The sequence below is a fragment of the Camelus ferus genome, chromosome 13 (assembly GCF_009834535.1).
Source record: "Camelus ferus isolate YT-003-E chromosome 13, BCGSAC_Cfer_1.0, whole genome shotgun sequence".
Taxonomy (NCBI): domain Eukaryota; kingdom Metazoa; phylum Chordata; class Mammalia; order Artiodactyla; family Camelidae; genus Camelus; species Camelus ferus.
In genome coordinates, this window is record NC_045708.1 from 64,951,429 (window position 1) to 64,967,150 (window position 15,722).

Genomic DNA, 15,722 nt, shown 5'->3' on the forward strand with positions numbered 1-15,722 from the left:
TACATCTATGACTCTGGAGTAAGACTATTCAGTTCAAACACTGACTTTGCCATTTACTAGCTATGTGATCGTGGCAAGTTAGTGAAACTGTGTGCTTCAGTTTCCCCATTCATAAAATGAAGATAATATTTATACTTACATTACAGAGTCCCAGTGAGGATTAAGTGAGAGAATCTCTGCCCTGGTAAGTACTGAATAAATATTAACTATTAGTATTATTCACCCTTCCTTAGTAATAATCAACACACACCAGACTTTTTTGATATACTTGGGTAAAAACAAATTCATTCTTTACTGGACAGGATTTTTAAAACATTTATTCTAATTATCAAATCTGCCTTAGTTTATCAGTCTTTAAAATTTTTAATTTAGGTTTCAAAGTCATCTTACCTAATTGGGTATTATTTACATTTAGCAATCTTACATTCTCTTCTATTATTTATACCATTAGTAAATAATCTAAATAATAATTAAATCACTGTGTAAAACTGAATAATAAAATTAGCATTACTGTTTCTATTAATTTCATTATGTGATTGTATTTATTTTCACATTGTACTCTTCAGAAAATACAAAGTGTATGTCTGTACAGAGGAAATTAGTCAGAATTAGAAAGTTTATAAAACATGTTCCCAAAAGGAATACAATGTATTTTATAAAAAGGTTTGGATTTTTCTATGACTCAGAGCATTTTCATAATAACATACAATAAAATGACTGTGTTAACTGAAGTCAAATATTTTCCCACAAACGTAACATTGATCTTTGTACAGTCAATGTCCCATAATTTGCCAACATTGATAACGTTCAGGAATATATATACATGGAGAGATTAAAGGTGGAAGAAAAGCCTCTTGAAACAACCAACACTGGAGCCAGGAACAACTCAAGTGAAGTAATGGGCTTATTCAGAAGTTTTGTCTTCCTCTTAGGCCTATGCCTGCTGCAGAGGTCCAATACTTCCTTCATTCAGCTGAATGACAATGGTTATGAAGGCATTATCATTGCTATAGACCCTGCTGTGCCCGAAGATGAAACACTAATTGAGCAGATAAAGGTAAGGAAGAAATGGAATTTCTTCTGTTTGAATTGTAGAGGGAAAAATGGCAGTTATTAATTATTGTGGAAACTTCCCAGTACTCCAGGAAGCTTAAAAGCAGCATAATTCAGAGAGGATAAAGCTGGAATGGGCAGTGGGAATTGAAGGTTCTAGACAGGGTCCTACCCTGTCTCACTATAAGACCAAAGGCCAAAAAGCACAGGGCTTCCCTGATTCTCAGTTTCTTAATCTGTAAATTAGCAATTGGACTTGTCTGTTCCTAAACAATTTATTGAATGCCTGCTAATGGCATGCCAGGATAAAGAGCAGTGAATTTTTAAAATCTCCCGATCTCCTGCAATATATATTCTTCTCAGATGATGTAGATACAAACATGTCCATATATATGGTAGTAAGTTGCTATGGAATAAATCAGCAGAGGGGGATAGGCAGTGTTGGTGCAGCTGGGGTAGGAGAAGAATGTGGGTTACTGTTTCATGCAGGTAGTCAGGGAAGGTCTCACTGTTAATGTGACATCTGAGCAGAGGCCTGAGATGAGGGAGGGAAGAGCCCATTGAAAACCCGGGGGAGGAAACAGTAGGTGCAGTAGCATGGCGGTGACAGCATGCTTGATGTGACCAAGGAAAAAACTGTGAATGAGCAGGAGGAAGGGTGGGAAGAGCTGAAACCAGAGACGCAGCAGGCCCCAGACCACTGGAAAGATCTGGACTTTTACTCTAAGTGACATCAAAATCCATAGAAGGGGAGAGTTGTCTCTCTCGTGCTTATTCTGGGGCCACTCTGTCAGCAGTGTTGAGGAAACACTGTAGAGGGTTTTCCATTGTCACATCTGGTATAAGCTCTGTTGCAGCATAGAGGTTTAGAAGGGCATCGGGTAGGAAGCTGTCATAAGTGACAGGTGCTGGTGGCTAGGAACAGGGACACTATGGTAGAGATCACTAACATGGTGTGATTCTGAATGTGTCCTTTGTCTATGAGGTTATCATAGACAAGTTTGATGGTGGTTTAGATGTGTGGGGTAGGGGAGGGGAGGAGGGAAAAATAAAAGTCAAAGAAGTCTTCAAGGGTTTTGGTCTGAACACTTGAAAGTATGGAATTATTGATTGAGAAGGGAAATACTCAAGTGGAGAAAATTTGGCAATTGAAAGATCAGAAGCTAGTTTGGGAATTTTTGACTTTGAGATGCTTATTAGATAATAACATGGGTTGAGATAGGAATGTGAATTTGGTAGGGGGAATATGGGTGGAGATAAAAATTTGGGAGGGAGTCATCAGTGTGTGGATGAGATTGCAAGTCATGAGAATTGAAGAATTCACTAGGAGGGGCAGATAGAAAAGAGAAAGGCTCCAGGACTGAACCCAGGACTGTGATATTTAAAGTTCCATCCAACTATAACATTCCACGTAATAAAGAGACTGGTATTATATTATGGCTGTGTAGTAGTTTTCCCTCTCGCTGACATCAACATTTACTAATTCCTTACATTCAATTCCCCCACTGCTGTGTCCTTGTGCTCACTGTTTCAGTCTTCTGCATCGGTGTTGTTATCCATCAGAAGCCAATGGGCTTGACCTGAGTGGCGAGCAGGTGATTCAATGGCTGCTATTTATCATTTGTTCTGTATAATCTTAAGCACGGTGGCGTTCACTTATTGATATCTTTTGAATTCCAGGAAAATATAGATTCCTTTACTGAAGAACACAGGCTTGAAGAGCAGTTAATATTAGCTAATTCTGAATGACGGCTTTTTAGTGTCCAGGAAGAGCTGATCAGTGTCAAAATTCTCTGAACCTCAGAAATCAGTATTTGGAAAAATTTGTAAGGGAAAAATTTAGTTAAAATCATGGTCTACTGAATATACAAGTAAAAGTTTGATTTCTAGTAAATATTTCTAGATTAGAACAATATTTCCTGACATTTTCTGGGTCTTTACAAGGTCGTTGCATTAATATTATCAGGAAAACTTGTGAAATACCTTCATCCACATTGCACAGAAGAGAAAACCTGGATTTAGAGAAGGAAATAATTTTTCCAAGGTCACATTAAATCATACAATCAGAGCTGACATCCAGCACATGGGTTTTGAAGGCTGACAGGTCTGAGTTTGCGTTCTGGCTTATATAAGATGACAAAAATCACTCTTTTTTGTAATTGATGAACAAACTTGTGGAAATAACATTACCCTGAGGATACTATCTGACCATATTAAGATTTATGTTTATGTTGAATTGACTCATAATTCATAACCTGAGTTTCAATTGTCAACTTTCTTTTTTTTTTGAGGGGGTGTGCCCTTATTTTTAACATTTTTTATTGATTTAAAATCATTTTACAATATTGTATCAAATTACAGTGTACAGCACAATTTTTCAGTTATACATGAACATATATATATTCATTGTCACATTTTTTTCTCCGTGAGCTACCATAAGATCTTGTATATATTTCCCTGTGCTATACAATATAATCTTGTTTATCTATTCTACAATTTTGAAATCCCGTCTATCCCTTCCCACCCTCCACCCCTATGGCAACCACAAGTTTGTATTCTATGTCTATGAGTCTATTTCTGTTTTGTATTTATGTTTTGTTTTTGTTTTTTGTTTTTTAGGTCCCAAATATGGGCGATCTCATATGGTATTTTTCTTTCTCTTTCTGGCTTACTTCACTTAGAATGACATTCTCCAGGAGCATCCATGTTGCTGCAAATGGAATTATGTTGTCTGTTTTTATGGCTGAGTAGTATTCCATTGTATAAATATACCACTTCTTCTTTATCCAGTCATCTGTTGATGGACATTTAGGCTGTCTTCATGTCTTGGTTATTGTAAATAGTGCTGCTATGAACATTGGGGTGCAGGTGTCACCTTTGAAGTAGGGTTCCTTCTGGATATATGCCCAGGAGCGGGATTCCTGGGTCATACAGTAAGTCTATTCCTAGTCGTTTGAGGAATCTCCATACTGTTTTCCACAGTGGCTGCACCAAACTGCATTCCCACCAGCAGTGTAGGAGGGTTCCCTTTTCTCCACAGCCTCTCCAGCATTTGCCATTTCTGCACTTTTGAATGATGGCCATTCTGACTGATGTGAAGTGATACCTCATTGTAGTTTTGATTTGCATTTCTCTGATAATTAGTGATATTGAGCATTTTTTCATGTGCCTATTGATCATTTCTATGTCTTCCTTGGAGAATTGCTTGTTTAGATCTTCTGCCCATTTTTGGATTGGGTTGTTTGGTAGTTTCTTCTTAAGTCATATGAGCTACTTATATATTCTGGAGATCAAGCCTTTGTTGGTTTCATTTGCAAAAATGTTCTCCCATTCAATAAGTTGTCTTTTTGTTTTACTTATGGTTTCCTTTGCTGTGCAGAAGCTTGTAAGTTTCATTAGGTCCCATTTGTTTATTCTTGCTTTTATTTCTATTGCTTGAGTAGACTGTTCTAGGAGAACATTTTTGAGATGTATGTCAGATAATGTTTTGCCTATATTTTCTTCTAGGAAGTTTATTGTATCTTGTCTTATGTTTAAGTCTTTGATCCATTTTGAGTTTTTTTTGTGTGTGTGTGTATGGTGTAAGGGAGTGTTTTAGCTTCATTGCTTTACATGCTGCTGTCCTGTTTTCCCAACACCATTTGCTGAAGAGACTCTCTATTCCATTGTATATTCTTGCTTCCTTTGTTGAAGATTAGTTGACCAAAAGTTTGTGGGTTCATTTCTGGGCTCTCTGTTCTGTTCCATTGGTCTATATGTCTGTTTTTGTACCAATACCATGCTGTCTTGATGACTGTAGCTCTATAGTATTGTCTGAAGTCTGGGAGAGTTATTTCTCCAGCCTCTTTCTTTCTCTTCAGTAATGCTTTGGAAATTCTAGGTCTTTTGTGGTTCCCTATAAATTTTATTATGATTTGTTCTAGTTCTGTGAAATATGTCGTGGGTAATTTGATAGGGATTGCATCAAATCTGTAGATTGCCTTGGGCAGTGTGACCATTTTAACAATATGATTCTTCCAATCCAAGAGCATGGGATATCTTTCCATTTTTCAAAGTCTTCTTTAATTTCCTTCATCAATGGTTTATAATTGTCTGTGTATAATTCTTTCACCTCATTGGTTAGATTTATTCCTAGGTATTCTATTACTTTGGGTGCTATTTTAAAGGGGATTGTTTCTTTACTTTCTTTTTCTGTTGATTCATCGTTAGTGTAAAGAAATGCAACTGAGTTTTGAATGTTAATCTTGTAACCTGCTACCTTGCCGAATTCTTCGAACAGCCCTAGTAGTTTTTGTGTGGACCTTTTAGGATCTTCTATATATAGTAATATGTCATCTGCATATAGTGACACTTTTACCTCTTCTTTTCAAGTTTGGATCCCTTTTATTTCTCTCTCTTGCCTGATTGCTGTGGCTAGGTCTTCCAAGACTATGTTGAATAGGAGTGGTGATAGTGGGCAGCCTTGTGTTGTCCCAGATTTTAGTGGGAAGCTTTTGAGTTTTTCACCACTGAGTACTATGCTGGCTGTAGGTTTGCCATATATAGCTTTTATGATGTTGAGATATGTTCCCGCTATACCCACTTTGGTGAGAGTTTTCATCATAAATGGGTGTTGAATTTTATCAAATGATTCTTCTGCATCTATGGAGATGATCATCTGGTTTCTGTCCTTTCTTTTGTGGATGTGATGTATTACATTGATTGATTTGCATATGTTGAACCCCCCTTGTGTCCCTGGGATGAACCCCACTTGGTCATGATGTATAATCTTTTTTATGTGTTGTTGGATTCTACTTGCTAATATTTTGGTGAGGATTTTGGCGTCTATGTTCATCAGTGATATTGGCCTATAGTTCTCTTTTTTGGTAGTGTCTTTGCCTGGTTTTGGTATCAGGGTGATGGTGGCTTCATAGAATGAGTTTAGGAGTATTCCCTCCTTTTCAATCTTCTGGAAGAGTTTGAGAAGGACTGGTATGAGTTCTCCTTTGTGTGTTTGGTAGAATTCCCCAGTGAAGCCATCCAGTCCTGGACTTTTATTTGTAGGGCGGTCTTTTATTGCAATTTCGATTTCATTTCTAGTGATCGGTTTATTCAAGTGGTTAGTTTCTTCTTGATTCAGTCTTGGTGGACTGTATGTTTCCAGAAACTTGTCCATCTCTTCTAGGTTGTCCAGTTTGGTTCCATATAGTTTTTCATAATATTCTCATATGATGTTCTGTATTTCTATTTTATTTGTTGTAATTTCTCCATTTTCCTTTCTTATTTTGCTGATTTGTGCTCTCTTTGTTTTCTTCTTCGTGAGTTTGGCCAGAGGTTTGTCGATTTTATTTACTTTTTCCAAAAACTAGCTTTTGGTTTGATTGATTTCTTCTATGGTTTTTTTAATCTCTATTTTATTTATTTCCTCCCTGATCTTTATAATATCCTTCCTTCTGCTGCCTTTTGGGATTTTTTGTTCTTCTTTTTCTAGTTCTTTTAGTTGGTGTGTTAAATTATTTATTTGAGATTGTTCTTTTTTGAGGAAGTCCTGTATCGCTATAAACTTCCCTCTTATCACTGCCTTTGCTGTGTCCTATAAATTTTGTGTGGTTGTGCTTTCATTTTCATTTGTCTCAAGGTATTTTGTAATTTCAACTTTAATTTCCTCATTGACCCATTGGTTTTTTAATAGCATATTGTTTAATCTCCATGCTTTCCTTTTTTCTCCTTTGTTTCTTTGTTGTTGATTTGTAGTTTCATGGCATTGTGGTCAGTAAAGATGCTTGAGATAATTTCTATCTTCTTAAAATTGTTGAGGTTCCTTTTGTGCCCAAGTACATGATGAATCCTAGAAAATGTGCCACGTGCACTTGAAAAGAATGTATATCCTATTTTGGGGGGGTGTAATGCTCTGAAAATATCCACCAAATCTAATTTTTCTATTGTATCATTTAGTTTCTCTGTTGCCTTATTTATTTTCTGTCTGGAAGATCTGTCTAGTGATGTTAATGTGGTGTTAAAATCTCCAACTATGATTGTATTCCCATCAATATTCCCCTTCATCTCTGTTAGTAATTGTTTTATGTACTTAGGTGCTCCTATATTGGGTGCATATATATTAACGAGGGTAATATCCTCATCTTGTATCACTCCTTTAATCATTATAAAATACCCTTCCTTATCTTTCTTTATGGCCTTTGTTTTAAAGTCTACTTTGTCTGAAATCAGTACTGCAACACCTGCTTTTTTTGGCTTTTGCATTTGCATGGAATATCCTTTTCCATCCTTTCACTCTCAATCTATGTGTCTTTCTCCCTAAAGTGGGTCTCTTTTATGCAGCATATTGAAGGTTCTTGCTTTATTACCCAGTATGCCACTCTGTGTGTTTTGACTGGAGCATTTAGTCCATTAACATTTAGAGTAATTAATGATAGATGTGTGTTTATTGCCATTTTGAACTTATCTGTACATTTGATTTGGTATTTTTCTTTGTTCCCTTCTTCTTCCATTTGTGGCTTGGTAATTTTCCTTTGTATTATCATGGATTTTATTTAGTTTTTGTGACTCCCTTGTAAGTTTTTGGCTTGTGGTTACCCTCTTGTGTAAGTCTATTAGCCCAGTACTATAACTGTTTTTATTAAACTGATAGTAACATAATCTGAAACCCATCCTACCAAGAACAAAAAAAATTAGAAAAGAAAGAAAAAAAATTCTATATTTTCCTGCCTCTCTCTTCCAATGATTTAGATGTCTTCTTCTAAAATTTCATTTTATTTGTAATTCATGAGTTATCACCTTTCCAGTTGTGAGTTTCTCATTTCTGTAGCATCCTGCTGCTTTTCTATTTAGAGTAGACCTTTCAATATTTCTTTTAGCATGGGTTTAGTGTTGCTAAACTCTTTTAGTTTTTGCTTGTCTGTGAAGTTCTTTATCTCTCCTTCTATCCTAAAGGATAGCCTTGCTGGATTAAGTATCCTAGGCTGCATCTTTTTTTTCATTCAGGACTTTGAATATATGTTGCCACTCCCTTCTGGCCTGTAGTGTTTGTGTAGAGAAATCAGCTGAGAGCCTTATGGGGGTTCCCTTGTAACTCACTCTTTGGTTTTCTCTTTCTGCCTTTAGGATCATTTCTTTATCCTTAACTCTAGCCATCTTGATTATGATATGTCTTGGTGTGGGTCTATTTGGGTTCTTTCTGTTTGGGACCCTCTGAGCTTCCTGTACTTGGATATCTGGTTCCTTCTTTACGTTTGGGAAGTTTTCAGTCATGATTTCTTCCAATACCTTTTCAATCCCCTTTGATCTTTCTTCCCCTTCTGGGGCCCCTATTATGTGAAGATTGGCATGCTTTATATTATCCCATAGGTCCCTTATGCTATTGTCATTTGTTTTTATTTATTTATCTTGTAGCTGTTCTGATTGGGTGCTTTCTGTTGTCCTGTCTTCTAGGTCACTAATTCGTTCCTCTACATTATCTAGTCTGCTTTGCACAACCTTTAGATCATTTCTCATCTCAGCCAATGAGTTTACGAGTTCTACTTGGCTCTTCTTTATAGCTTCTATTTCGTTTTTGACATATTTTATATCTTTAAACACTATCTCTTTTAGTTCCTTCAGTACTTTGATCACTCCTTTTTTGAAATCTTGATCTAGTAGGCTAACGATGTCTATTTCATTGATCATTCTTTCAGGGGATTTCTCTTGTTCTTTTAATTGGGAATGGTTTCTCTGCTTCTCCATCTTGGTCATACCTCTCTGGCACTGTGGCTTATGGAGTATCAGTTATCTATTGTGATCCTTATGGAGTTTTTTAATTTATCTATCTAATGGCTATGTAGGAATAACACATAAAATAAAAAGAGAGAGAGAGAATTTTAAAAGAAGGGAGAAAAAAGTTTTGAAAACAGTGTATAATGAATAATAGAAGAGTAAGTTGAAGCAGAACAGCAGTCGGGTTGAGATGTCTTTTAAAAACCTTTAAAAAAGGGGAAAAGAGGGAAAAATGTATTTGAAACCTGTGTATAATCAATAACAGGACATCAAAACCAAGAGAAAAATGAAATGACTTGGATTTTTAAAAATAATAATAAAAATGTTTTTTAAAAATTTAAAAGGGATTAAAACTGGGAGTATATATAATTGTTTAAGAAGTAAAAATTAACAGGGTAATATAAAATAGAACAGGTAAAAACAGATTTTAAAAAAGGGGGGTAGGGTGTTCTGGAGACTGAGTGCTCTTAATGCGAAGTCTCTGTCTTCGCCCTGTTTTGGAAGCTCAGCTTGCTGTTTTCAGAGGCCCTCTGTTGGTGCCTTTGTCTGTGCTGCTCCCAGTGCCTGTCCACAAGCAGATCGCGCCCCCTCCCAACACTGGGTCAGGTGCAGCTCTCCTTTGCTGTGGGCGGGCGGGTCGCTGCCCCTCCGGATGCCGCAGTCAGGATGTTGCAGACCTGACAGGTAGGAGGGCGGGCCGCGCCCCCTCCCAGCACCGCGGTCAGGGACTGCGTTCCTGCCCGAAAGGCGGGGGTCGCCCGCCCTCTCCGGGCCCCAGCGGCTCCGCTGCTCTGTGCGGCTGCGCGCTCCGCCTCGGGTCTGCGCTCCGCAGGCGGGCTCGGGGAAGACCGCGGAACAGCCCTGCCCCTGCTCCGGGCCAGAACTCAGCTCCTTGGTTGTCTTGGCGGAGCAAGTTCTCTGAGGGACCAGGATGGAGGGATCCTATCTGCCCGGGGCTGTAGGCAAGTCTCTGTCTGGCCTTTGAGGCTGCTAAGCCCTTCGGTGCGGATGCAGGTTTCGCCCCCGCCCCCGCCTGGGTGCTCAGCGCGGAGGATATGGCGGCTGTGCCTGAGCCCCGCCTCTCTTCCCCCGAAAACTTTCCGCAGGTTTTCAGAGATGGGGTTGTGCACCCTTCCCCCGAGAGCACATCAACCTTGCTGTTTTATGGAGGGCTCAGGTTGTTCTGCCCTGTGCACCCACAGCCACGGCATGCAGCCCCCTGCGTTCCCCCGGGGCTGCCTCCGTGCAGCCACTCCGTCCTCCACCTGGCTAGGGCAGCCTGGCCCTGCCCGCCGCTGCAGGCCTGCGTCTCAGGCTGGGTGTCGGGGGGACCGTTTGTGCCCGTTTAGCTTAGTTCTGTCGGTCAAGGGCTACTCTGTACAGATCCGAGCCTCGGAGGCTCCCCCTCCGTCCCGCTGGCCTCTCGGTTGGAGAGGGGAGACCCAGCGAGCGAGCGGCAGTCCTCCTTTGCCGCTCCCTCCCCGCGGGGCCCGTCCCGCGCTGCTTTGCCTTTTCTTCTTTCTTTTTCCCTTTTCTCCTACCAGATTTTTGGCGTCTTTATCTTTTGAAGAGGACGATGTTCTGTCGGAGTTCCGCAGGTGCTCTGGTTGGCTGAGTGGGTCTGTGGATGTGAGTCTTGGTGTATCTGTGAGAGGGTGAGCTGCGAGCGTCCTACTACTCTGCCATCTTGGCCTCCTCCAATTGTCAACTTACTTTATTCCTTTCATTCATGTGTTTTTGCTTTTGAGAGTACTTATTCTTTTGAAACTTTGGTATCCTAATCTTCTTTGATCCAACTAGGATATTATAGGAATTTAGATGGAATATTGTATACAATATTCTGCTTGGAAGCTTGTGAGAACCATAATTAGCCACCCCAGCATGCCCCCAAGGTATCACAGTCATCTGATATAGGGTCTGGGCCATCCCTCATGACCTGAAACATACCAAAGATAGTTGTATAGAGTTATGAGACTACAAAGTAAATGGTTCCCTTGCCCAGCCCATGCAACTGTATGCAGCAACCCTACTTCCCCAAAGTGTACCACAGTTCAAGTCGCCATATATACGATAGACACTCATAGGCACAGAGCGAGCCATCTCTTTAAGCAGAAGGTAAAAACTGATTGAAATCTAAATGTACCAAAACAAAGAGGAGAGGCATTCTTAGGGAACATTCTCAGGTAGAAAATTCTCTCTGAAGTAACCTTCAATCTACTTTAGGAGATCTTTGAAGTCCTTTTCCTAACTCCTAGCCAGTCCTCTGGGTCTTCAGTTCTTTATACCCTGACTCCTGATTGATCCCTGGCTCTGAATCCAATCAGTTTGCTGATCTCTTCAGTACAAACGAGTCAGCACATTGGATTCTCTTCACGAGAACAGAGGAGAACCCTGGAATTCCTGAAGAAGAGTAATTCTAGTGGGGACTTACGTAGGTCAGGAAGCAGCATGGAGGAGGAGAACTTGCCATGAAGAGAACAACACTGTTGACTGGGGTGTTGCCAGCAAGATGGAGAGGTTGGCATCGTTATCCAACATGCAGGGTCCCACAATTATTCAGTGGGGTTAATCACATAGAATAGATTACCAAGGAACTTTTCTGTTTCCCCCACTAGGTAGTAAGCTCTAGGGAGAGACTATTTCCTTCACCAATCATTGTACCTTTGGGCTCAGGATACTGAAAAATATAAGGAGATATTATTTTCTGCTTGGTGACAGAGCAAAATGATCTGCCTATGACCCAAAAGCTCTGCCTCACCTATGATTTCTTTCATCACTCCACTCCCTGGGCTCCCAATCCAGTCCTTTCTCCTGAGGTTGGGAGTGCAGTGAAAAATATCTTCTATAACCCCTCCTTATAGACAACAGCTGAAGCCGTTCTCTACTAAGACTTATAAAAAGTGATGGTATCAAGCAGGTTTATGACTGCCTAGTGTGCAGAGTACTTTATAGCTTATTCCATGTTTACAACAATTTTAAAGATGGGCTGTAATAGTCCACTGAGGCCAAATTCTATCACCCAGAAAGTGCTAATGCCAGTGTTGGAACCAAGTAGATGACTCTAAAATCTACGCCTTTATCATTTTATACAATTTCTCTTAACAGCAAACAGTAGCACTCGCTCCTCGTTGAAGGCTTATGGAAAACTCAAAGACCTTGATGTGTGGGATCAAGCTGTACTTTTGGGCTGACAAGTGGCAAAGTTGCAATTGTGAGGGAGAGACTCTGCTCATTAGTTAGTTGCTTTTTCTATCTACTCTTAATTGGGGAAATGCCTGTGACGAGCATCTGCTCATTTAGTCCACACTCACTTGGCCATCTTCTCATATTTTTTCCTTTAATAATAGGAAATGGTGACTGCAGCATCTACTTACCTGTTTGAAGCCACAGAAAAAAGATTTTTTTTCAAAAATGTATCAATATTAGTTCCAGAGAATTGGAAGAGCAATACTCAGTACAAAAGGCCAAAACATGAAAGCTATAAACATGTAAGTGTCAAAAAGCTTCTCTTAGAAACGTTTTCTCTGCTGCCTCTCGATTTTGACCTAAATTGATCATCTCTGAGTTTTCTCAGACACATGTTATCATTTCTATTCTGATGTTTGAACATATTTTTAAACAGTCCTCAGGCTGATGTTTTGGTTGCACCACCTACCCTCCCAGGCAGGGATGAACCATATACCAAGCAGTTCACAGCCTGTGAAGAAAAAGGAGAATACATTCATCTCACTCCTGACTTCGTACTCGGAAAAAAACAAGATGCATATGGACCGTCAGGTAGGAATTTTGGTTAAAACACATATATTTTGGAATGATTCCAACAAGCAGCTTTGTATCCACGTTCAGTGTACAAGTCTTGGAACCAGAGTCCCTAGGGTCAAATCCTGATTCCCCTATAGCTGTGTGTGACCTTGGACGAGTGACCTAGCCTCTCTGTGCTTATTTCCTGTGACTAGAGGAGTTCCCACCTTACAGAACTGTTGGGAATATTACACTAGATACTCCTCGTGATTGTACTCAGCACAGTGTCTACAGAAAACTGAACACATGGGACAGCCATAGTCAATGTTTTTCACAAGGAATACTTTTTAGATTTTAATTTTTAAGTTTTCCACTCCTGAATGTTAATTGATCACATGCCCCCTCCATGGAAGGCAGATGCGTGGCAAACTGAAAGGGGCCCAGGTGACAGTTTCTGGCCAAGAGAAAACACTCCTAGGCTGTCAGTTTCTGATATTACTATTCAGCCAATCCTTTGAGCCAGATGACCCTGCCTCTAAGTGACTGTTTTTACCTATAAAAGTGTAAATTTCATCTAGTTCAATCTAAAAAGTTAAGATCACTGTTTCAAATGAACTAAAGCACATTATTTTTCCGATAAAAATGAAAATCCATTGTCAAAGGAGGGCCACCCCGCATGTCAGTACTCAGTGGAAGCCTTCCTAGATTCACACTCTCCAGACTCACCTCTTCTTCTTCCGCTGCCCCTTCAATGAACATTCACTGTCTCTTATCTCTGTCAGACAGTCAGCTAGTCGTGGTCCTCAGCAGTGCCTGGACCTGCTCCCCACCCCAATCTTGAAGCCTCCCTCATCCTGTCCCATTCCAACCCGACCTCTCCCCCAGACGTCAGCCTGACCATGTTTGTTGTGCTTGGCGCCTCTAGCCCTTTGTGCCCTTCCAGCTGTACTTTCTTCCCTACCTGGCCTGTCCAGCAAAGTCAGTCATGTCAACTACAAGTATAAACAGCTCAGTTTCCTCACCATCCTTATATTTTATTCAACTTGCCCAACCTCTGTACTAAATTTCCAGCCAGTTTCTTTTGGTTCTTGTTAATATGTTTCCAATATTGTGAAAGAAAAATATAAAACTAATTGGTGTCTTTAAAAAAACAAAGTTTCAAAGCCACTCAATGATGTTTGGACTTGCCTCCTCTCATCTCAGTTTCTCATTCCCCGTAGCAGCTGTTCTAAACATCCACTTTTCTCAAGACCATTAGCCAGTCTTTTCAACTCCATCACTGGTGCTCTGATTGAGAAAACAGAGGCCCCTGTCTTCTTCCTCTCTACTGCTAAATCTTGTCCACCTTCATGGCCCCCTACCTCCACCTGTATTAGAAGAGGACTGATTTTTCTCCAGTTTCTAAAGCCAATGTCCTCATCTGAGCTCTCGTTCTTTTCCCATACCACCCACCTTAACCCCACCCCATACCTTACAGTTTCGCCTTCCCTCCTAGACAGGTGTTTCTGCCATAATGTGATACAAGTGTTTGTGGGAAAAAAAAACCCACATTCTGCAAAACAGTGCTTTAAAAACAATGAGGCTTTTAGGAAAATAAAATTAAGAAGAAACTCCTCAAGATCTATGTAATCTGTAATAAAAATGATAACAGCAATAACAGGAGGTCCCTGAAAAGATCCTTTCGACTGCCCAAGCTGCAGCTCAGTATGGCTGGAGGCTGCCAACAGAGCAGATTTTAAGAGCACACACACACTCATGCTGTGAAATGGTACTGAAAATGAGAACAGGGCTAGTGGGGACAAGGACAATGATAGAGATAAGAATGGAATTCTGAGCTCAAAGGGGTTGCTTTTGTAAGATAAAAATTGTTTACATTTGAGAGGTACAAGATGATGATTTGATACACATGTACGTCGTGAAATGATCACTACTGTTAAGCTAATCAACACATCATTTCCTCACATAGTTCCCTTTTTGTATGTGTGGTCAGAGCACCTGAATTCTATTCTTTTAGCAAACTGAGGTGAGCATGGGAGCCAGACAACCTGCCATGAGCTGATAAGGAAATGAGCCTGAGAGTGGACTGTTCTAATAAGGGAGCCAGAGGTGGAGGCCGAATTAAATTTCTTAAAATTCACCAAATTCCTCTCACAGTGGCTGATGTGGGAGCTTCTTCCTCCCACACTGAAGGATATATATAATTCATGCTCACTAATTTGGCTCCATTTGCCTAGGAAGCCTAAAAACAGTGTTCTTAAAAGTTTGATGTGTAGAGGAATAACTTAGGGATCTTGTTAATAAGCAGATTTGGAGCCAGTAGGTCTAGGGTGGATCTAAGATTCTGCATTTCTTATTAGTGCCCAGTGATGCTGACATGGCTAGTGTAGGGAGCACATTTTGGGTGGCAAGTGCTTAAAGGAGAAGCATGACTTCTGCATGATACTGATATTTTCTCCCTATTTTCAGGCCTCATGAGTTAATTGAGTTGGAGAAACACAGACTGTAGCAGACCAGAGCATATTTCCAACTTCTCTTTTTCCATTTCTATTTCCTCTGAATTTTTCCTAATACTGCTAAAATAAAAATTCCACTTATTTCTTCTTCCCGTATTTCAAGCTTGGATTTGCCTTTATTCTTCTACTCACCCTGAAATTTTTAGGGGAAAAGAACGATTTAATTCAGACTCCCTCTTTCTATCTTTATCCTAATCAAGGACCATATCTTATTTATCTTTATATTTCCTAGTAGCTAGTACCTAGTGCTGAATATATAATTAAAAATAATTGTTTCCATTTAATGAATGCTTATATGTGCTAAGTACTATAAATTAATTACTGCATTTAGACCCACCCTCCAAATTATGTATTGTCTATAGCAGTGTTTTTCAATCTTTTCTTCTTCATTATCAACCCTTTAAGGAACATATATAGATATTTTTTAACTAATCACACTTCTACGAAATTTTAATACCACAAACGTCATATATCTGTTTATGTTGTTGGTAGGACTGAGTTTGTAGAGCCAAAAACTACTGTAATATCTGAGACTTTTTGCCCCTCAAGAACCAAAACTCAAAGCCCAATCTGTTCCACCTATAGCATATACATAATAAATGTTTCGTTGATTTAACATGTTGTGGAATAAGAAAATAATATGCTAGAAAAGCTATATAACAGTAA

General features: G+C 39.6%; 1 protein-coding gene across 1 annotated transcript in view; it reads left to right on the forward strand.

The window, feature by feature from the left end:
- Positions 1 to 858: 858 nt before the first annotated feature.
- Positions 859 to 15,722, forward strand: part of CLCA4 (chloride channel accessory 4) — a 33,380-nt gene continuing 18,516 nt past the window's right edge. Inside the window, 3 exon segments of the mRNA XM_032494731.1 lie at positions 859 to 1,057; positions 12,150 to 12,290; positions 12,432 to 12,579. Coding sequence (XP_032350622.1) covers positions 899 to 1,057; positions 12,150 to 12,290; positions 12,432 to 12,579 — 448 coding nt within the window. The 5' untranslated portion in view covers positions 859 to 898.